At 39.8% G+C, this 22,928-nt stretch overlaps 1 protein-coding gene across 5 annotated transcripts in view; it reads left to right on the top strand.

Annotated features, from left to right (window-relative positions):
- CACNB2 (calcium voltage-gated channel auxiliary subunit beta 2) overlaps positions 1 to 22,928 on the top strand; it is a 163,359-nt gene that overhangs the window by 102,514 nt on the left and 37,917 nt on the right. For 3 of the 5 annotated variants that reach the window (XM_061587867.1, XM_061587866.1, XM_061587865.1), the window contains exons 4-8: positions 824 to 960; positions 2,712 to 2,788; positions 18,312 to 18,445; positions 22,072 to 22,152; positions 22,428 to 22,486. In XM_061587867.1, coding sequence (XP_061443851.1) covers positions 824 to 960; positions 2,712 to 2,788; positions 18,312 to 18,445; positions 22,072 to 22,152; positions 22,428 to 22,486 — 488 coding nt within the window. Of the gene's footprint in view, positions 1 to 823; positions 961 to 2,711; positions 2,789 to 18,311; positions 18,446 to 18,591; positions 18,612 to 22,071; positions 22,153 to 22,427; positions 22,487 to 22,928 lie in introns of all 5 variants that reach the window. The other 2 variants (XM_061587869.1, XM_061587868.1) reach the window with 1 other exon arrangement.

Below are 22,928 nucleotides of genomic sequence, written 5' to 3' on the forward strand. Positions count from 1 at the left end.
GTAGTTCTTGGAAAATACCATACACTATGTAGGCAAAGTTAAGTACACTTAATTTTCCTCCATCAAAACTAATGAGACTCAAAAGCATTTAATTTTGGTTGAATAGAGACAATACTTTCTTTGACACATAAAAGTCATTCAGTGTTAGCTTGAAAAGGCATTGTCAGGTTGCAACCTAGAGATACACACCTTATCTTTCTAAATTTCCTGATGTATCCGGAATGAAGCAGACATGACTTTTCAATCCATTTCTTCCTGAGTCCTATTGTTTGTCTTCCTTCCCCACCTCACTCCACACCTGTTGTGTAGCATATTTGGAATCCTCTTATTAAAGCTGGTAGTCGTAGTGGCATAGGGGAAATGAAGGCATAAATGGAAGAAGCCTTGGTTGTTTTGTCTTCTGCGGTACTGCTGTATGGGGTAATTTAAAGAGACTCCCTGAATTACAGTCTGCTAAACCTAGCTTCAAGCTTTCTCCTTTATTTCCAATAGAAATCTTCCCATTTCATCCATATTCATACTCACTTTGGTTAAGGGCTAAATTCTGTAATATCTTAACAAGTCTCAGCCCTTTATGCACATTCACACAGAATAGTGATATTTTATGTAGAAATTTGCTTCAAAGGCTCAAATACAAGCCTCTTTTAAGTATTTTACAGTGGCTGGATATGTAACTTAAATTGCTTTGTAAACATGTTTTATACAATCCATTATATTACTAGCATGATATTTGTGATACATAAGGATGAGAGGGAAAATTCATTGTCAATCACACAAAAAATTTTTCTGACATTTGAATACATGCATCTTTTCCTTTCTCTAGAAATTTAACAATGACTGGTGGATAGGACGACTAGTAAAAGAAGGCTGTGAAATAGGATTCATACCAAGTCCAGTCAAATTAGAAAATATGAGGCTGCAGCATGAACAAAAGGCTAAGCAAGGGAAATTTTACTCCAGGTAATAAATAACAATTCCACAGGGGTATTTTTTATCTATGTCAGTTAAAATTATATAGCTTGGATTTGTCGTATGATAATGACCAGATATTAAAAAACAACTACTATTGAATTAAGGTATTTGCTGCAAATAAATGTTTTGAATAACATGATTTCATTGTTGGGGGGTGAAAAACCTGAAAAATGTATTATTTTGTTCCACTCTTACTTACCAGAGCCATTACTTAAGTGATACTTTGATCCCAGAGTTGTATTCTGAAGGGAAAGACTGTGAACATGCTTCAAGCTTACATGATCCTTCTGCCCTTCATAAAGGATAGGAGATACCCATCCTTAAATAAACACAGGATATCTCTAGTTCAATCTCCCTGTTGTTGGGTGAATGGAGAATGAGGGCAGAAGGGAATACACAAACCAAAAGCCTCCTCTGAATCACTGTCCACCTACAATCCTGGGAGTAACATATTGCGTGAATTGGCCTTTTTGATTTGAATTTGTTTCCACATATATAGAAATAGCTAAGATTAGCTATTAATTCCCTATGAGCATGGTGCTCTTCTTTGATACTCTCATGAGCTGCTATTTGCTGTTTCATTTATTTTTATAAAATACAAGATTTATCTTCTTGAAATTTGGTATCATTTTAATTATTGCAGCTTAATAACAATAATAACCAGTAGTGGTGAGAAAGTACCATTTTAATGACCCCTATAAATTATTTGGCTTAAAAATGAGAACTTGTGGTTGACCATAGACGCAGGGCTTTTAATAACTTTTTAGAGGCAACTATCACCACTAACAGCCACTCATAAAATATTTATGTTCTTCATGGTTTCTGTGCACTCCCACATATGGTTTCTGAGGACCCTCACTAAGTAGTTGTCTCTGTTTTGGAGAGATAGATTAAAGATACCATGTCAGTTGCCCTTCAGGACCAAGCTTTGGGTGCTATAAAAATTCCTAACAATTCCAGTAGTCATAACATTTTTACTAAACATCAACACACCTATCCTCATACCTCATGAGCATTATATTAGAACCAACTATCTCAAATAGGATCTGATGGAGGGCTGAGGTGCTCTGCCCATACCTGGAACTTCAGGACCCCTTGGAGGAAAGGGAGCAGGGGCCCCTTCCCCAGCAGTTCTCTACCCTCCCAATGAACCTGATATCACTGATACGTAGTACACATTAATTCATTTTTCTTTTCCCACTATGAATGTTCCTAGGTCAGGTCAGACTTGTAATATGATAGAACCATTCCATGTATCTGTTGCTTGTCCCCAATGTTCCAGGAAGGGAGAACTATGGTCCCTTCTGATGTTGTTGTGCTCCCAACTCCCATCAGCCCCACCCAGAATGCCCAATACATTATGGGAGTTGTAGTCCAACAACATCTGGTTATCCATCCCTGCTCTAGAAGATTCCAAAGAATTCTCCATGCAAATGCAGAACCAGTATGTCTGCCTGCACAGCTGACCACTTTAAAATACAGTTACAGGTAAGCAATCTGTTTTTGTGAGCATTATTCATTTAAAACTGTTGTACACATGAAAATTGGCCAAACTAAATGCTGAACTACGAGAAAATTGGATAGTCCTGTATAATTTCCATTTTCAAAATGTTCATGTGGTTTATGTAAGGCAGAAACATCTATAATCAGTCCAGGAAAATTATCTTCTTTGGTGGCACTGATGTAAATAAAAATAAGAGGTGGTTGAGAAAAGTGAGTATCTATTTACTTTACTCTAGTAAATCAGGAGGAAATTCATCATCCAGTTTGGGTGACGTAGTACCTAGTTCCAGAAAGTCTACACCTCCATCATCTGGTAAGTGTGTCATTGCTCTTTTCATAACTATAAATTAGTAAATAAAACTTATTTCCTGCATGTTACCTTTTTCAGTGAAGTGAGAAATCACTACCTTTTTTTTTTTTACGAGATTCATTAACAGGCTCTGAATAATTTTAGTAAGACTCATTCATGCAAATACTAGAACAGTGGAGTAGCACAAATCTTAAATAGCATCATTATGACTAGTTCACATTTTTGTGTTAGAATGATGATGTAAGTGAGGGATCTATGTTGAAGGCTACAGTCCCCTTAGCCCACTTGGTAACAGGCCTATGCCCTCATCTACCAGCAATTTTGTAAGGCAAGTAAAACAAGTAGAGGCCTGTAACTCACTAATTCACTATAACCATGCCAGCAGAAGTGATGCGAAGGCCACACTGTTCTTACATAGAGCATTATGTTTTCTTAGACCAGGTGTGGAGAACCTTTGACTCTCCAGAAGTTACTGAACTTCAACTTTGTCAGCCCTAGCAACCATTAACCTTAGACAGTTAAGCTATGGAATTTGCTAGTGCAGGATGTGGTGATGATCACCAACTTAGAGCTCTTTAAAATATGAATAGAGAAACTCATGGAGGTTAAGTCACTGCTTGTAATGATGGCTGTTACCTCTGAACACCAGTCACCATGGAACAACACAGGGGAGAGGGTAATTGCCTTCACATCATTCTTGTGGACTTCCCAAAAGTATATTCTCAACTGTGGGAAACAGGATGCTTAACTGTATTGGCCTTTAGTCTGATCCTACAGGGTTGTTCTTACATTATTAAACAAAGATTTTATACTCTCAGAGATCACAGAGAGGGGTTTGGTGGTATCATCCATTTTGTTCGCCTCTGCTGCTGTTCAGGTAGTAAACCATGTCTTGACCTATCACTGTCAGTTTGATTTTTATGCCTCCATAAATTGAATATTAAATTTCTGATACCTTCTATGGTTGTCTTGAATGGTTTTTTGTCATATTTTCTTAAGACATCATCACGTTTAGTAAGACAAATTGTCTAATAGAGGAAGAAAGATTTTAATTCTTTGAGATCCATGAAATCTTTTAGAGGAAACTGTTATTGTTATGTGCCTCCAAGTTGACTACGACTTATGGCAACCCTATGAATCAGCAACCTCCAAGAGCATCTGTCATGAACCAACCTGTCCAGATCTTGTAAATTCAGGTGTGTGGCTTCCTTTCTGGAATCAATCCATCTCTTGTTTGGCCTTCCTCTTTTTCGACTCCCTTCTGTTTTTCCCAGCATTATTGTCTTTTCTAATGAATCATGTCTTCTCATTATGTGTCCAAAGTATGATAACCTCAGTTTCATCATTTTAGCTTCTAGTAATAGTTCTGGTTTAATTTGTTCTAACACCCAATTATTTGTCTTTTTTGCTGTCCATGGTATCCACAAAGCTCTTCTCCAACCCCACATTTCAAATGCGTTGATTTTTCTCTTAGCTTATTTCACTGTCCAACTTTCACATCCTTACATAGAGATCGGGAATACCATGGTCTGAATGATCCTGACTTTAGTGTTCAGTGATACATCTTTCCATTTGAGGACCTTTTCTAGTTCTCTCACAGCTGCCCTCCCCAGTCCTAGCCTTCTTCTGATTTCTTGACTATTGTCTCCATTTTGGTTAATGACTGTGCCAAGGTATTGATAATCCTTCACAAGTTCAATGTCCTCATTGTCAACTGTAAAGTTACATAAATCTTCTGTTGTCATTACTTTAGTCTTTTTGACGTTCAGCTGTAGTCCTGCTTTTGTGCTTTCCTCTTTAACTTTCATAAGCATTCGTTTCAAATCATTACTGGTTTCTGCTAATAGTATGATATCGCCTGCATATCTTAAATTATTGATGTTTCTCCCTCCAGTTTTCACACCTCCTTCATCTTGGTCCAATCCTGCTTTCCGTATGATCTGTTCTGCATATAGATTAAATAAATAGGGTGATAAAATACACCCCTGTCTCACACTCCGATGGGGAACCAATCGGTTTCTCAATATTCTGTCCTTACAGTAGCCTCTTGTTCAGAGTATAGGTTTCGCAGCAGGAACATCAGATGCTGTGGCACCCCCATTTCTTTTAAAGCATTCCATAGTTTTTCATGATCTACACAGTCAAAGGCTTTCCTGTAGTCTATAAAGCACAGGGTGATTTTCTTGTGGAAGTCCTTGCTCCGTTCCATTATCCAACGTATGTTTGTGATACGATCTCTGGTGCCTCTTCCCTTTCTAAATCCAGCTTGGACGTCTGGCATTTCTCGCTCCATATATGGTAAGAGCCTTTGTTGTAGAATCTTGAGCATTACTTTACTTGCATGGGATATTAAGGCAATAGTTCGATAATTACTGCATTCCCTGGGATCTCCTCTCTGGAATTGGGATGTATATGGAATGCTTCTAGTCTGTGGGCCATTGTTTAGTTTTCCATATTTCTTGACAGATTCTTGTCAAAATTTGGACAGATTCAGTCTCAGTAGCTTGTAGCAACTCTGTTGGTATGCCATCTATTCCTGGTGATTTGTTTCTTCCAAGTATTTTGAGAGCATCTTTCACCTCTCATTCTACAATTTCTGCTTCTTCATCATATGGTTCCTCCGTGAATGAGTCTGTCATCCTGGCATTTCTTTTATAGAGTTCTTCAGTGTATTGCTTCCATCTTCCTTTTATTTCATCTCGGTCAGTCAGTGTGTTCCTATATTGATTATTCAACATCCCTACTCTTGGTTTAAATTTCCCTTTCATTTCTCTAATCTTTTGGAACAGGGCTCTTGTTCTACCCTTTTTGTTGTCCTCTTCTATTTCTATACAGTAACTATTGTGATAGTTCTCTTTGTCCCTACGTACTAGTCGCTGCATTGTTGCATTTAGGGTTCTGACTGTGTTTCTATCTCCTTTTGCTTTTGCTTTCCTTCCCTCTTTAACCATTTGAAGAGTTTCTTCAGTCATCCATTGAGGTCTTTCTTTTTAACTAGAGGTATTGTCTTTTGGCATTCTTCCCTGATAATGTCTCTGACTTCATTCCATAGTTCTTCTGGTTCTCTGTCAACTAAGTTGAAAGCCTCAAACCTGTTCCTTATTTGATCTTTATATGCTTCTGGGATGTTATTTAAATTGTATTTCAGCATTATGATTGCTTTGTTGTTCTTCTTTAGCTTTACTCTGATTTTCAATACTACCAGTTCATGATGTGTACCGCAGTCTGTTCCTGGTCTTGTTTTCACAGAAAGTATGGAACCTCTCCATCTTCTACTACCAATTATATAATCAATTTGATCCCTATATTGACCATTTGGTGATGTCCACTTGTACAGTCGTCTTTTCGGTTGCTCGAAAAATGTGTTTGCAGGAAACAGATTATTGGCTTCACAGAATTCAATAAGTCTTTCTCCTGCTTCATTTCTGTCTCCTAGGCCCCATTTCCCCACAATTCCTAATTCTTTTCTGTTCCCTACTTCTGCATTCCAATCCTCCATGATTATCAGCACATCTTGTTTTAGTGTGTGATCAATTTCTTCCTGTACTTCTGTGTAAAATCTCTCCAATTCCTCCTCTTCTGTGTTTGCCATTGGAGCATAGACTTGGATGATGGTTATATTGATAGGTTTCCCATTTAATCTCATTGATATCACTCGCTCAGACCTTGCGTTGTAGCTCCTAATTGCTCTTGCTACATCACTTCTCACTATTAAAGCAACCCCATTCTTCTTAATTTCTCATTTCCTGAATAACATATTTTGTAGTTGCCTGATTGAAAATGTCCCATTCCCGTCCATTTTAGTTCGCTCACACCAAGTATTGTAATGTTGATGCGTTCCATTTCTTGCTTGACAATTTCTAACTTTCCCTGGTTCATGCTTCTCACATTCCATGTTCCTATTGTGTGCGTCGTACAACTCCGGACCCCCCTTTCACATCTGTGCGCATTAGCCTCTGGGCTTCCTTTCGGCTTTGACCCAGCTGCGTCATTAGTCACAGCGCTACTTGTACTTTTCCTTTGTACTTCCTCAGTAGCTTAGTGAGTGCCTTCTGACCTGGGGGTCTCATCTTCCAGCACTATCTCATGTTACATTTTGGATACTCTGTTCATAGGGTTTTCATGGTAAGACATATTCAGAGGTGGTTTACCACTGCCTTCCTCTGAGTTTGGATGCATCTTAGTCTGGTGTTTCAGCTTTGACCATTCTGCCTTGGGTGCCCCTGCTAGGCATCTAGCCTTTTGGTCTAGACTCTTGATGGCATTGCTCTTAGCTTCTTTGACACTCTCAACCCCCCTCACCATGTTAAGGTGTGCATCCTAGAGGTGGAGAGGAAACTGTATAACTTCTTAAATCTATAACTACAATATATCCAGATTTTTTAATATAACATAGATAGAGAAAATTCCTAATACTACACTGCACACTTCTTTCATAGCCCTGTTATGGCTATTCTTTTAAAGCATATCAAATCATATAATATCATTTTATACCCCACTTAAAAGAAATATTTTAGAAGCAGATTAAAATGAAGTGTTTCTTTAGCAAAATAAATATATTATTTATTTATTATTTTATTTATATCCCTCCCTTCCTCCCAGCAGGAGCCCAGGGCAGCATATACATCTTGTTGCTGCGCTTTTTATGTCTGGTAAAGGCATAAGGAAAAATAATTCTACTGAACCACAGATGTGGAAGATTTTATTTATTGTTTTTGTATAAATTATATTGTGACCATGAAAAAGAACAGTGTACTGCTATATACTGTCATGGTGGAATCAGCCAACCATTTTGAGGAGACAGTTGGAGGCACTGTCACTTGGTTAACTGAGCTTGGACAACTGGTTGTTCTGTGATTCACAAACGATGAGACTGGTGTAACCCATTTATCATAAGCTTATTTACAAAATTAATTCCCAGAATTTAATATTTAAAAGTTATGCTATGGCTTCTCTAAAATGTTGTTGCATATATTTATGTCTCTTTTATTTTAGAGCCATTCCTCAATAAATAATAAAACATGATATAGAAGAACTCGTTTTGGACACCTCTATTCTGAGACAGGTTTGTAGGGAGAAACAGTTTGCTGTCTGAAACAAAAGACAAGATGGCACTCCCACAATTCCATGTACAGAAACTGACTAGACTGGCAGTTTAATTTTTTTTTTCAGTAATGGCAAAAGGATAGTGTCCACCTGCATAACTAGGGCCAACAAGCTCACAATGGGGGTGCAGGACAGGCCATGTGGAACGCATCACTCTGTCCTCTAACAGAATAGTGCAGCCATGGGCCTCTAGAGAAACAGCCAGGGGAGGTGCCACTGCTGACCCCCAGTAACTGCCACCTCACTTTCCATAATGGTAGAGCCAGCCCTGCACCCAATAATCCAGCAGAATGGGCTAGTCTCTTTCCTAATTAAAATTGATATGCATGTTCAGCTAGATCACTGGCTGTAGTAAAACCTTTCAAAACATCTCCATATATTACTTTTTAGGATTACAGCCAACGTTTCTGCAAAACATGACAAGTAAATAACACATTCTGCTGTTCACTCTTTGTATTTATCATGTGTCCATCTAAGAAGTAGCTCAGGTTACTCAATTGGAAATACTTTGGAGCGTTATGATGAGAAGTTGCGGTCATTGGTGCAATCGAGTAGAAGTAATTGGTACTTACATGGTTGGCAGGGATTTGATATATCAAGCTATAAAGAGAACATGCTCATTTTCATTCTCTTTAATATTTTCTGAACCAGTTATTTAGACATCACTTACCTGGGAGTAAACCCATTTAACTCAATGGGACTTACTTCTGAATAGACAGGTTTGTGTCTATAGGTTTGTGCTATTGTTTATTTATTTCAATTTATATCCTGCCTTTCTACATATAGCAACCAAGGCAAATAACAGCAACAATAATATAATAAAACACATTAAAAGATTTTAAAAAGAAGAGCAGATAAAACTAACCAGCAGTAAAACATCAATCATTTCATTGGCGATCACTCATGGCCGAGTAAGATTGTCTTCCAGGGTAAGGTCTAACAGTGGGTCCGTAAGTGACTGTGGAGGCCAATTCTGGATCCACACAGCCTCCCACAGTGAGGACATAGGTTTCCAGATGGAAGATGGTCATGATGAGGATTTGCTTGACGTGCCTTCTGCTTAGCTCGTTTGTCCCTTTCGCCCTGTACACATGCTTCTTCAAAGTCCATAGCACCTTTGATAATGGCCGACCTCCAATTGGAACGCTCATGGGCCAAGGCTTCCCAGTTTTCGATGCTTATGTTACATTTTTTTAGATTAGCTTTGAGAACATCTTTAAACCTCTTTTGCTGTCCACCGATACTCCGTTTTCCATACTTAAGTTGGGAGTAAAGTAGCCGCTTTGGAAGATGATGATCAGGCATTCAAACAACATGGCCGGTCCAGTGAAGTTGATGTTGGAGGATCATTGTTTCAACACTGGTGGTCTTTGCTTCTTCCAATACACTAACATTAGTCCACCTATCTTCCCAAGTAATTTGCAGAATTTTCCGGAGGCAGCGTGGGTGGGATTTTTTAAGAAATTGGGAGTGGCGTTTATAGATGGTCCATGTTTCACAGGCATACAGTAAGGTCGGTAGTACAATGGCTTTGTAAATAAGCATTTTGGTCTCCCTGCGAATATCCTGATCCTCGAACACTCTACGCTTCATTCGGGAGAATGCAGCACTCGCAGAGCTCAGACGATGCTGAATTTCAGCATTGATGTCACCTTTTACAGAGAGATGGCTGCCAAGATAAGAAAAGTGATCGACATTCTCCAGCATTGCACCATTAAGATGGATTGATGGTGCTACAGAGGGATTGGTTTGCATTTGCTGATGAAGCACTTTGCGTTTTTTGATGTTAAGCGAGAGGCCAAGCTTTTCATATGCTTCTGCAAAGTCATTTAGGATAGTTTGAAGTTCTTCCTCTGAATGTGCGGAGACCACATTATCATCAGCATACTTTATTTATTTATTTTATTTGTTTCATTTTTAGACCGCCCATAGCTAGTAGCTCTCTGGGCGGTGTACAAAACAGATTAAAAATACAATATTATAATAAAATCAATCACATATATCAACAACAATATTAAAATAAAACGTAGACATAAACATTAACATTAAAAACATTAAAAAGATTAAAAAGCCTGGGAGTACAGCCAGGTCTTAACCTGGCGCCTAAAAGAAAGCACCGTAGGCGCCAGGCATATCTCTTCAGGTAAGCTGTTCCACAATTCGGGGACCACTACAGAAAAGGCCCTAGATCTGGTAACAATCCTCCGGGCATCCTGGTGAGATGGTACCCGGAGGAGGGCCTTAGATACTGAACAAAGTGAACGGGTAGGTTCATAGCGGGAGAGGCGTTCCACAAGGTACTGTGGTCCCACACCGTGTAAGGCTTTATAGGTCAAAACCAGCACCTTGAATCTGGCTCGGAAACAAATAGGTAGCCAGTGCAAACGGGCCAGGACAGGTGTTATATGCGCAGACCGATTGGTCCTCGTCAATAGCCTGGCTGCCGCGTTTTGCACCAGCTGAAGTTTCCGAACTGTCTTCAAGGGCAGCCCTACGTAGAGTGCATTACAGTAATCCAATCTAGAAGTAACCAGGGCGTGAACAACTGAAGCGAGATCATCGCTGTCCAGATAGGGGCGTAGTTGGGCTACTAAACGAAGATGGTAGAATGCATTCCGAGCCACCGAGGCCACTTGAGCCTCAAGCAACAAGGAAGGGTCAAAAAGGACCCCCAAACTACGAACCTGTTCTTTCAAGGGGAGTGTAACCCCATCTAGAACAGGATGAACATCCACCATCTGGGCAGGTAAAGAGCTCACCAACAGTGTTTCAGTCTTGTCTGGATTGAGTTTCAGTTTATTAGCTCTCATCCAGTCCATTATCGCGGTCAGGCAGCGGTTTAGCACATCAACAGCCTCACCTGAAGAAGGTGAAAAGAAGAAATAGAGCTGCGTGTCATCAGCGTACTGATGGCAACGCACTCCAAACCTCCTGATGACCGCACCCAGAGGCTGCATGTAGATGTTAAAAAGCATGGGGGACAAAACCGACCCCTGAGGGACTCCACAATGGAGAGTCCAGGGTGTCGAGCAATGTTCCCCAAGCACTACCTTCTGGCGACGATCCGCTAAGTAGGAGCAGAACCACTGCCAAGCAGTGCCCCCAACTCCCAACTCCGCGAGTCTCCCCAGAAGGATACCATGGTCAATGGTATCAAACGCCGCTGAGAGATCAAGGAGAATCAACAGAGTCACACTCCCTCTGTCCCTTTCCCGACAAAGGTCATCATACAGGGCGACCAAGGCTGTTTCAGTGCCAAAACCGGACCTAAAACCGGATTGAAACGGATCCAGATAATCGGTTTCATCCAAGAGCGCCTGGAGCTGACCGGCGACCACACGCTCCAAAACCTTGCCCAAGAAAGGGACATTCGCCACCGGTCTATAGTTGTTAAGAACATCTAGGTCCAAAGAAGGTTTCTTTAACAGAGGTCTCACTACTGCCTCCTTGAGACTACCAGGGACTACTCTCTCTCTCAAGGAGGCATTTATCACCTCTTTGGCCCAGCCGGTGGTTTCGGTCCTGCCAGCCTTCACCAGCCAAGATGGGCAAGGGTCCAGAGCAGATGTGGTCTGTGATGCGTCCTTCCCTGGCTCTCCCTGTCAGGTTCCTACCTGCTCATGGTTACTGCCTGTCTCTAGGCACCACCAGGGACTCCACCAGTCCGGACCGCACTCTCTTATGGTTTACCTATCCGCTCTAGCACAGATCTCAACAGATCCCCCTGCTAGGCAACCACCAGTAACGTCCCAATACTAGTATTCCCAGAGACTCTGAATACTGGTATTGTTATTCTCTTCACCGCTGCCACCATTTGTTACAGTTCCCCTTCAGCCTTGGTCATTACCTTACCCTCCCTTCTGGTCTGTGAAACTCCAGCCAAGGATCAGGCCTTTGGTAAACCAAATTAAGTATTTATTACAGATAACAAAGCTAACAAGATTAACAAGATTTCTTCTTAAGGCACATAAGCATATGGTTTTACTCAATACTAATCCGAACTCCACCTCCCTCCTGGTAAACAACTCTCTAAACCCCACCAAGCAATCCACTCTTTCTCTTCTCCCCCCCTGATTCCACTCTCACTCTTCCTTTTTATACATTCAGCCATTTTAAACACTCAGCCAATCATCTCGCATTCTACTGCCCATTCACTCCCCCTCTTTCACTCCACTTACCATGTATCTTCTAAAACAACAACACTTACCATATATACATTAATATAGGAACATCACATGGTCGCCCACACCATTCCAAGCACCTTGTCCACTTCCTCGAGCTTCACCAACTGAAACTCATCCAATAATGAAGGACAAGGCCGCGCTCTGGACACCTCAATGGATTCTGTTATAACATCAGAGTCTAAGTCCCGACGGATGCATGCAATCTTGTCCTGGAAGTGCTCCGCGAATTCGTTACAGCGGGCTTCCGATGTTTCTTTAGTATTGTGAGGGCCAGAATGTAACAGCCCACATACTACCCTAAACAGCTCCGCTGGGCATACTGAAGTTCTATGACAGAGGTTGTAATTACCTAACTTTTTGTTTTCATCCTACTGAGATTAAAAAGCTTTCCATCTGTTCAACATGTGATTTCCACACCAGTGGGAAGTTTCCCCTCAACAAGGTGTAGAATCATGGCGATGAAAATAGCAAATAAGGTCAGAGCAATGACACATCCCTGTTTGATGCCTGATCCCATTTTGAATGGATCACTTTGAGAGCCATTGTTGTCCAAAATTGTTGCCGTCATGTTGTCATGGAGGAGTCACAAAATATTCACAAATTTATCAGGGCATCCAATTTTCAGAAGGATGGTCCAGAGAGCAGTTCGATTTACAGTATCAAAGGCCTTAGTCAGATCAATAAATGCCATATACAGAGGTCGGTTTTGCTCCCTGCATTTTTCTTGAAGCTGTCATGCAGTGAAGATCATGTCCACTGTCCCCCTGGAAGGGCGGAAAACATTTTGGGATTCAGGGAGGATGTCTTCTGAGATAGGTAGGAGGTGATTTTCAAGTACCCTTGCAAGGATTTTACCTGCGGTAGCTAGAAGAGAGATGCCTCGGTAGTTCCCACAATCTGTTCTATCACCCTTCTTGTTATGGCATTCCTAAAGTCTTCTGGGATCTCCTCCCTCATCCAGATTTTTTCAATGAGCTTATGAAGGCCCACCTTCTTTAAAGACTTCAGCAGGAATCCCATCAGGTCCACTATCTTTGTTATTCTTCATTTGATTAATGGCTTTACTGACTTCAACCAAATTAGAGGATACAGCCAGCTCATTTCTAATTAGTTGTTGCGGGATTTGCGAGAAGACCTCATCAGCCACAATAGAGTTACAATTAAAGAGGTTGTGGTAATGCTCTTTCCAATGCAGTGCAATAGACTCTTTGTCCTTTAGAAGTTTGGTACCATCTATTGAATGTAAGGGATTTGTACCATAATTTGTTGGTCCATAGATGGCCTTTGTGGCATTAAAAAAGCCCCATGCATCATGAGCATCTGTAAAATGCTGGATTTCTTGAGTTTTCTTTATCCACCAGGCGTTCTTAAGTTCTCTAGTTCTTCTTTGGACCTCAGCCTTTGCACTGGCATAGATTTTTTTCTTAGCAGCACAGTTAATGTCTTTTTGCCATATCTGGAAGGCTTTCCTTCCCTCTCCTGCTCTTCAAATTTCTTGGAGTGCTGCTATGTCAATATTAAAACATCTCAACTCCCTCGCAATGATGGCAGTCCTGTGTTCAGAACGTTCACTATCTGTATTGTCCAGCAATGTCCATATATCCCACATTCCAAAGTTCATTTGTCTTTTGCGACGACAAAATGGTGACCCCACTGGATGCGGTGATCCAGTCAGGGAGAGAGATGAGGCAGACTATGTTTAGGGCACCTTTTCTAGCCCCCTCCCCATACGGGGTGAGCAGAGTGGATCCTGAATAGGACTGCTCAGTCGTGGATATAGCTGCCGAACTACTCAACTGCCTCGGTCCTTGAGCCAGGACAATTGAGTCTGTATCCACTGCCCATGTACTGGTCCATGACTAGGAGCTTCCGGATTTCACAGTCCTGCCCCCGTTGCCATTCGCCGATCGCCATGGGACTTTTGGTTTGGTTTGGTTGGAAGACGCCTCTGCGTGAATTTGTTTTATGTGGGGAGATCGGTGCACGACGATCAACACACAATCTTGAGAAAAAGGCTCTGATCATGGCATGGATACCATGATGATTGGAAGTCTTTTATCAGCTGCAGCCTTCATCCGCCTTCACAGCCGTTGTAACATACACATTGTTATCCTCTGCCTGTTCTGCCGTTGAGGACTTTCTTGGATCGTTCTTTGACTGGTTCCTCTCCCTTGACCTTACTGCCATGGGTGACCCTGCTGGGAGTACATGACTCCCGACGGCATCGCTAAACTAACCAGCAGTAAAACATCAAACACTAGCCACATAAAAACATTTTAATATGAGCCATTAATAAAACAAGATCAAGTCAGGTGAACAGGCAATAGGTCTTTCTAAATACATGTTTTTGCCTCATGGCAGAAGGACATCAAATAGGGGACTAGGAGGGTTTCCCAAAGAAGAGAGTTTCAAGGCTTAGGTACAGTCACTTTCTTTTGTCCATGCCAAACTTGTGTCAGATGTTGGCAAGACTTGAGAGGACCTCTGGCAAATCTGAAGACTCGAGACAGGCTTATTGTTGCATTGTAGAATTATAGTTGTATTGCTTTGTGTTTTTTTCAGTCACACTTTCCTAAACCACTAAATGTTGAGCTCTACTTCCAGTGTTATCAGTAGGAAAGTACTGAAACACCAGTGTGCATTAGGCTATCCACAAAGAGAAGCGATAGAACGTTAAACATAGAGAACGTAACATTTGCAAGTGTGACATATTTTCTGCACATTTTTGTTCCTTTGGGAATGAAGAGAGGGCCAAGTGTTTGTAGTGCTTTCATTTTCATCCAAACCCTACCTCTTACTACCACTTCCTATTTTAGTAAAGCCTTTCCATCAAGCATTCGTGTGCTCCACAGAGATCTATAATAGGTTTTCCTTCCTCCTTGTCTTCTTCCTGTTTCCTTAAGATATTTATAATTTACAAGTGTGAGGTTTTATATAACATGAATACGCTTTTTAATTAAACAAAGGCAGTTGGTGCCAATTCAGCTGGTAACCTGGATAGCTGTATCATTCCGTAGATAACTATAAATAAATTTAAGAATATAAGAGGAGCCTGCTGGATCAGGCCAATGGCCCATCTAGTCCAGTATCCTGTTTTACAGCAGCCAACCAGATGTCTGCAAGGTACCTGAGCATATGAGCACTCTCCCCTCCTGCAATTTTCAGCAACTGGTATTCATAAGCATACTGTTTCCAACTGTAGAGGCACAGCATAGCCATTGAGGCTAGTTGATACCGTTATTCTCCATGAATTTGTCTAATCCTCTTTTAAAGCCATCCAAATTAGTGGCCATCACTGCCTCCTCTGGGAGCAAGTTATATAGCTTAACTATGTGCTCTGTGAAGAAGTACTTTCTTTTGTCTGTCCTGAATCTTTCCATTCAGCTTCATTGGATGTCCACGAGTTCTAGTATTATGACAGAGGGAGAAAAACATCTGTCTATCCACTCTCTTCATGCCATGCATCATTTTATACACTTCTATCATGTCATCTCTTACTTGCCTTTTCCTTAAACTAAAAAGCTTCATTTGCTGCAACCTTTCCTCATAGGTGAGTCGCTCCATCACCTTTATCATCTTGGTTGCCCCTTTTAAAACTTTTTCAACTCTGCAATATCCTTTTTGAGGTGAGGCAATAAGTACTGTCCACAGTATTCCAAATGCAGTTGCACCATAGATTTGTATAATGGCATTATGATATCAGCAGTTTTATTTTCAATACCTTTCCTAATAATCCCTAGCCATGGAATTTGCCTTTTTCACAGCTGCTGTACACTGGGTCAACATCTTCACTCAGTATGTGGTAGCTGTGAAAAATATTCATGTATTCAGCCAGTCTTATGTGAAAGTAGTTGAAGTCACCCATTACTACAGCATTTCCTTTTTTGGATGCCTCCTTGATTTTATTCTTCATCTCAAGATCTCCCTGAGCATTTTGATCAGGTGGACAATATCACATACTAAATTTATCTTGGGGCCCAGTATCACCACGCTCAGTGATTCTGTGGAGGAGTCTGCCCCTCTTAGGATTGATAACTTACTGGACTCAATGCCCTATTTGACGTACAAAGTGACACCACCTCCAATATGTCCTTCTCTACCCTTCCTATATGGTTTATTTTGAGAGATCACTCCCTATTTCTATTATGCCCCCTATATTAATGATTTTGTCTAAGACCAAGCGCTCTAGTTCACCCATCTTGGCTCGAAGGCTTGTATACAGTGTGTCTCTTCAAGAAACGTAAAGGATTTACATTTTGACTTGCAGTTCTTTGGCCTCTCAGACCTTGTCTAATTCTATGTCTCTCCCATTTAACTTTTCATCACTGTTATCATCTTCATTCCAGGGTGAGATTGTTCTGAACCAGACCCTCCTCAGTTTGTCAGTTTTCCTCTCACCATCAGTTTAAAAGCTACTCTACCACCTTGTTGATTTTCAGCGCCAACAGTCTGGTTCCATCCCAGTTCAAGTGGAGCCTGCCCCTTTTGTAAAAGGTCTTGCTTGTCCCAAAATGTCTAACAAATCCAGACCCCTCCTACCACCACCATCTCATACACACAATATTCCTGTCTATCTGGCCCTGCATGTGGAACTGGTAGCATTTCAGAAAAAGCAACTTTGGAGGTCCTGGCTTGCAGCATCCCACCTAGCAACCTAAATTTGGCTTCCAAGATCTCACAACTACATTTTTCCATGCCATTGATGCCAACATGCACCATGACCACTAACTCCTCCCCAGCACTATTTACAAGGCTATCTAGGCGATATCGGCAACCTTTGTGCCAGGCCAGCATTTAACCCTGTGGTCTCTATGCCCATCACACACCCCACTATCTGTGTTCCTAATGATCAAATCACCCACTACCAGGATACTTCTATCCTCCAGAGAAGTAGTACAAGAGAATAGCTACTCAACCCCCAAGGCATGGGCCCCTTCTAAAGGATTGTATCCCTCTTCCTCATTCTCCTTGCCCAAGACCCACATTCCTCCTGACAGCAGGGGAGCAATAGTTGGGGGAGTGGGACATACCACAACATCCCTGAAAGCGTAATCCACCAATCTCTCTGCCTCTCTTAGCTTTTCCAGGTCAGCCACCTTGATCTCAAGGGATCGAACTTGTTCCCAGAGAGCCGGGAGCTCATTGCACCTCAGACACACCCATGGCTTCTGTCTAACAGACAGACACTTGTACATGTGACACATAGTGCAAAACACTGGAAAGCCTCCACACCCCTGCTGGCTTCCTACCTGCATAATTGTTTTTGTAGTTTATTGGGTTACTTTATTGAGAGCTTGGCTTTTCTTCAGGTCAAGGAAAGGAGGGGCAGAGTGGTGTGCCCTGACCTCCTTGCCCTGCTGCTGAAGTCACTCTGCTGCTTAACTCACCTTTACACTTTTTAAGCTGGGACCAAGACATCTCATCAGGTGGGGCTCTTTGTAGGTAGGTCTCTTTCATGAAAAAGAATTAAAAACTTCAACTATATAAAACAGATCTGGTTTCCTGCATGTTTCAAATAACCAAACAATTTTATTTCATTTAATATTTGTTGTGTATGATATATTAAATGTTTTCACGAGAGGTGAACGCTGATCTATACAATCCTTACTTTGCGATTCACATCTCTTTCCTGAGAGGAACCAACATTGTTGGTTCCAGTCCTGTTGAGAAGTCAAAATCCTATGGTTAGTTGCCACTGACCACTAACGGCCATATGATCTGCTCATAATGTTTCCATGGCCCATTAGTAGATTTTAATAACAGCAAAAAATGTTATAGGCCACAAAACAGTACTCTATGCTACCTCAGGATAAGCATGTGTAATATGCATTTTTCTTTGAGGTTAATTAATATTTACCAAGTGGATTTGGGATTTTCCTAGGGCCCAACCTATGCCACTAGTTTTGAGAGATTTGTTATAGATTAAGTATGTTGAAATACATCTCCAGTCATTCTTTCAAGTGTATATTCCAGTATAATGGAAGATACTTTTGTATTTGTAAAGCTGGAAAAATTAAAATTGAACAAAAATTACATTTAATTGTATATAATTCCTTCTGCGTGCCTGTGTTTACTTCTGGTGTGTTATATATTTTAAATTTTCTTCTTTTTATTTTTATTCTGTTTGGTATTCCTGATGGACATCTGACCTGGGATACTGTTGTTTAATGTTTCTCATTAACCTTTTTCTCCTCTCCCTGCCATCTGATAATTTTACATTGTTTATCTATATATAGCTATAGACATAGATGCCACTGGTTTAGATGCAGAAGAAATTGATATTCCAGCAAACCATCGCTCCCCCAAACCCAGTGCAAACAGTGTCACATCACCCCACTCCAAAGAGAAAAGAATGCCCTTCTTTAAGAAGGTAACACTTACTTCCAAGCTGCCATCTGTACACCTGCTCACCTGCACTGCGTCACATTTTGAGTCCTGTTGACTGTCTGTGTCCTTTGACAAGCCAATAACATGCATGCTTTTGTTATTCTTTGTTTCTTTTCCATGCTGCTGTAGCTAAGCAGAAGCAGAAATCGGTAAGTTTACTTTACACAAGCTGCGTTTATTTTGCCACTGGCGTCATTAGCATTATCACCTGCAGCAGAAATAATGCGGTCACTTTAGAACAAGGAAGAAACTTATCAGACTGCGAGCTAATTAAGTGCAGTAGAGACAAGCAGACTAGGCCCTGTGAGTGACTCAGTCAAATTTTGCTTACGGTACTTTTCCTTTTTGATGGAATAATAGGCACCCAACGGAATATCTTTAAAAATTTGACAAGACCAGATAATGCACCTATCTAAAAAAAGGTAAAGGTGTCCCCGCACTTGTAGTGCAAGTCGTTTCCGACTCTTAGGGTGACGTCTTGCGACGTTTACAAGGCAGACCATATATATGGAGTGGGATTGCCAGTTCCTTCCCCGGCCTTTCTTTACCCCCCAGCATATGCCGGGTACTCATTTTACCAACAATGGATGGATGGAAGGCTGAGTGGACCTCGACCCCTTTTACCAGAGATTCGACTTCCTCCTTCCATTGGAATCGAACTCCGGCCGTGAGCAGAGCTTTCGGCTGCGTTACCGCCGCTTATCACTCTGCGCCACGGAGGACCTATCTAGTGCATGCTTATTCTTTGTCATTTTTTCCAGATTTTTTATCTGTAATTCAGTCTTATTATAATAATAATTTTTGTTAAATATAAACAGATACTCATCTTGTTCTTTAAAAAGAACTTTCAATTTTTAATTTAGTCAGTATTTAAACTTCTAATCCACTAGGTACAAAATCTGCAGATGAGCAAGACCAGTGGAAAACTGCAGGCTTGTTTTGGCGGTCTACTGTGAGTTTTTCCTATTGTCATATATAAATTCTTTCCCATTGTTCTTGTCTTCTCCTCCAGCAGTCAGACTGTAGCATCTTGCCTATTAGATAACAGAACTGGTGGCTCCCTTCATAGTCAAAAGCTACTCAATAGGGAGGCTGACGAATGTGGTGTATTGTCCTAGTCTTTTCATCCCATGACTGGAAAATACAATATGCTCTTAAAGGCCTAACTAGAATTTGTTATTTAGGAGCCAATTATGAGCAAGTAGAAAGTAAATCTAGCTATTAATATTATTTACTTTTTTCTTTTCTTTTTCTTACAAAAGCATCTTCAATTATTTTTTAACTTAGATTCACACCTAGCATTGTATATACATCATATACATAATTTTCTAGGGAGCATTGTTTTGCCAGTGTGGTCTATGCTCATTGAAACAATTTCACTATCTTCACAATGGTCCATTCTTCTTCAGAGCTATATTGTTCTTCTTGAATTTTAAAAAATCACTTGTTTGTCCAGTTTATCTTCCTTGATTAATAATAAAGTTACATTGCCCACTACTTTGGAGAGTACTAGTACATAAAAGCAATTACCGCCTTGGGTGTTCTGTTTTTTCTCCCCAGAAAGGCAAGATATGTATCTAATAAATAAATAAAAATAGTTTTCTAATTCATCACTACCACGATCGCATTTATATTTTCTCTTAAATATGGTTAAGTTCTTTCTTTTTACTGGGCTAAATCTTTCTTATTAATGAAGGACTATTTCTAAGAGCAACACCTATTCATTCTTTTTTAGTCCTTTCACTTTTATAAAACAGATTTCTCAAAATCAAAATTGCCAAGTGCAGGAGTAATTCCTGTCATGTGCTGACATTTGCTCACAATAATCTGGATAGACACTCTAATTAACTCACTGTAACAGTCAAAGCACAGCCATCAGATGAAAAAATCTCTCTCACTAGCTATTTGAAATGAATTTGAAACAGTAATATAGAGGTGAAAGTCTCCTGTTACCCATTTCAGTCCCTTAACATATTGCCACTTGACAGCGTATTTAATTAGAGCTGGGGAAAGCTGAAGGCTGGCATACAGTAGATTTTAACCAATACCAGTATTCCATCAAATAAGGTAATATCTGTACCTACCCTAATTTTCAAGGGTTATAATTATTGTGAGGCCATTCTGTAGACAGCCACCATAAGACATAGATATATAATAGTGGGGGACTGATCTCTTAAATATAAGAGGGTTGTAACATTATTCTTGAGGGCTGCTACACTAATGCATGAATCAGATTATTTAAATTTTTAGCAAGAATAATTCTTAAAGTATATCTTCATAATTACACAACAGAGTTAACAGGCTTTGCTTCTAAGCAGTAAGTGAGATCTGGCATGTAAAAATTAAATCCACATGCTTTTGATGCCTTGGGCACTGTTCTTCATTTGCCATAGGTTAGTAATTATATGGCTAATTTACATGTAAACAAAGACACCGACACAAATGTGTTCCATGTTTTAGACTGCTGCTTCTGTGGCATTTTGTTTTGTTGCCGTATTAATGTTTGTCTATGTTTTCTTATTTTTGTATTCTACCTTACTGCTTTTATTGTGTTTATACCGGGGACATGTTGAATACTGAAATAATGAACAATGACAACATTCTGTGATGTTGACTGATGTATTTATACTATGTAGGCCCTTGAAAAATAGATCTGGCATACCTACTTTTAACATTTTTCCAGGTTGGTGGTTTTGAATTTGAAACATATTGCCCACAGCAAACAAAACTGAAACAATGTTTTAGATAAGCCACTTTTGGTGGTTTTAGTTATGTCTTTTTTATATATATGAAAACACAAAACACAACCCTTTTGACCATACTTACATATAATTGTATGACACATTTTACACATTGAATGGTCAATTGTCCATTCATAACTTTTGCATGATCATCAAGTGAGTAATTTAGGAAACATTATGTGTTATTGTGAAACAGTTTTCATGTTAGTAGATGTCTTTTAGAGAGGATTGCTGTTCGAGATTCTGTTTATGTGGCATTCAGGAATTGCTGTGATAATCATATTTTTGAATTTATATGCCAGTTGTGCTAATATATATTGATTTGAAAAAGTAGATGTAAGTCAAAAACCCGATAAGCGATAAGAATTCAGAATAGTGTCATTATGGTTTAATGAATCATATATTTATATTGAGGGCTGATATTTTTTCCCTTTTGTTTGCCTCTTGTCCCTTTCTTCTCAATGATAATAATTCCATTTTACAACTGCTTTGACTATATCTTTCACATATCAAAAGTTGATGGCAGTAGAATTCTGTAGATACAGTCTATTTGCCATTCTTTCAGAGTGGCAGTCATCTTAAAGTTTCATGGAGTGAATTTTTGGCACTCCTGAATGTTGGTTCCATTTCAGAATATAATTTAAGCTGGCTATGCAAAAGGATGGATGGAAGCATCTTTAGAACATTCTCCCAAATAGGAATATTACTCTTTTGATACTTTCAAAGTACATGCTGGAAGGGGCCTGGAAAAAATGCATCTCACAGTTCCCCCAGTGATACCATTGCAAATGCAGTTAGATTCAAAAAAAAGTGAAGAAATTAACCTTTATGTGGGAACTAGATGTTGAGTGCTTTTTCTCTTTATCAGACAGAGCACATCCCTCCATATGATGTAGTGCCTTCTATGCGACCAGTAGTCTTAGTGGGGCCTTCCTTAAAGGGATATGAGGTAAGAAATTTCATTTTGCTCAAAACTATATACCTTTTTTCTATGTGAAAAGGTGAGAGTGACAAAGAGAAGCAGTTCAATGTTTGAAAAATATTTTTCCTAATTCAGAATAGAGTTAACTTTTTTTAAAAAAAATCTATCTTGATACTGCCAAGTACTAAAATTGTATAAACTCGTCACACATCTGTTATTAAGCATCATTTTGTTCATGTAAGATTTAAAATATTAATTAACTAATCTCACGTTACATCCATTTGTTTCTTCTTTACTTTCAGGTGACAGACATGATGCAAAAAGCATTATTTGATTTTTTAAAACATAGATTTGAAGGGCGGTAAGTACTTAAGAAACTAGACTAAGGTAAATTAAGACTGACATAAATATTGTTTTCTAAATCTGAATGAAATCTATATTTCTCTTCCATTCCCAATTTTGCCTGAAGCATATATATCAAAGTCTGCAAGCCAGAGATTTATTTATTTTATTTATTTTATTTTATTACATTTCTAGACCGCCCTATAGCAGAAAGCTCTCAGGGCGGTGTACAACAAATAAAATCACAATTAAAATATGAGCAAGTGTGAAAAATATAACATGATAAAAATCCGAAATAGAATTGCCATGAGTTTATAAATTAAAATCCATATTAGGTTTAAAATTAAATTTAAAATGTTTAAAAAGCCTGGGCGAAAAGGTAGGTTTTTACCTGGCGCCGAAAAGATAACAAAGAAGGCGCCAGGCGTATCTCGTCTGGGAGGGCATTCCATAGTTCGGGG

The sequence above is a fragment of the Rhineura floridana genome, chromosome 10 (assembly GCF_030035675.1).
Source record: "Rhineura floridana isolate rRhiFlo1 chromosome 10, rRhiFlo1.hap2, whole genome shotgun sequence".
Taxonomy (NCBI): Eukaryota; Metazoa; Chordata; class Lepidosauria; order Squamata; family Rhineuridae; genus Rhineura; species Rhineura floridana.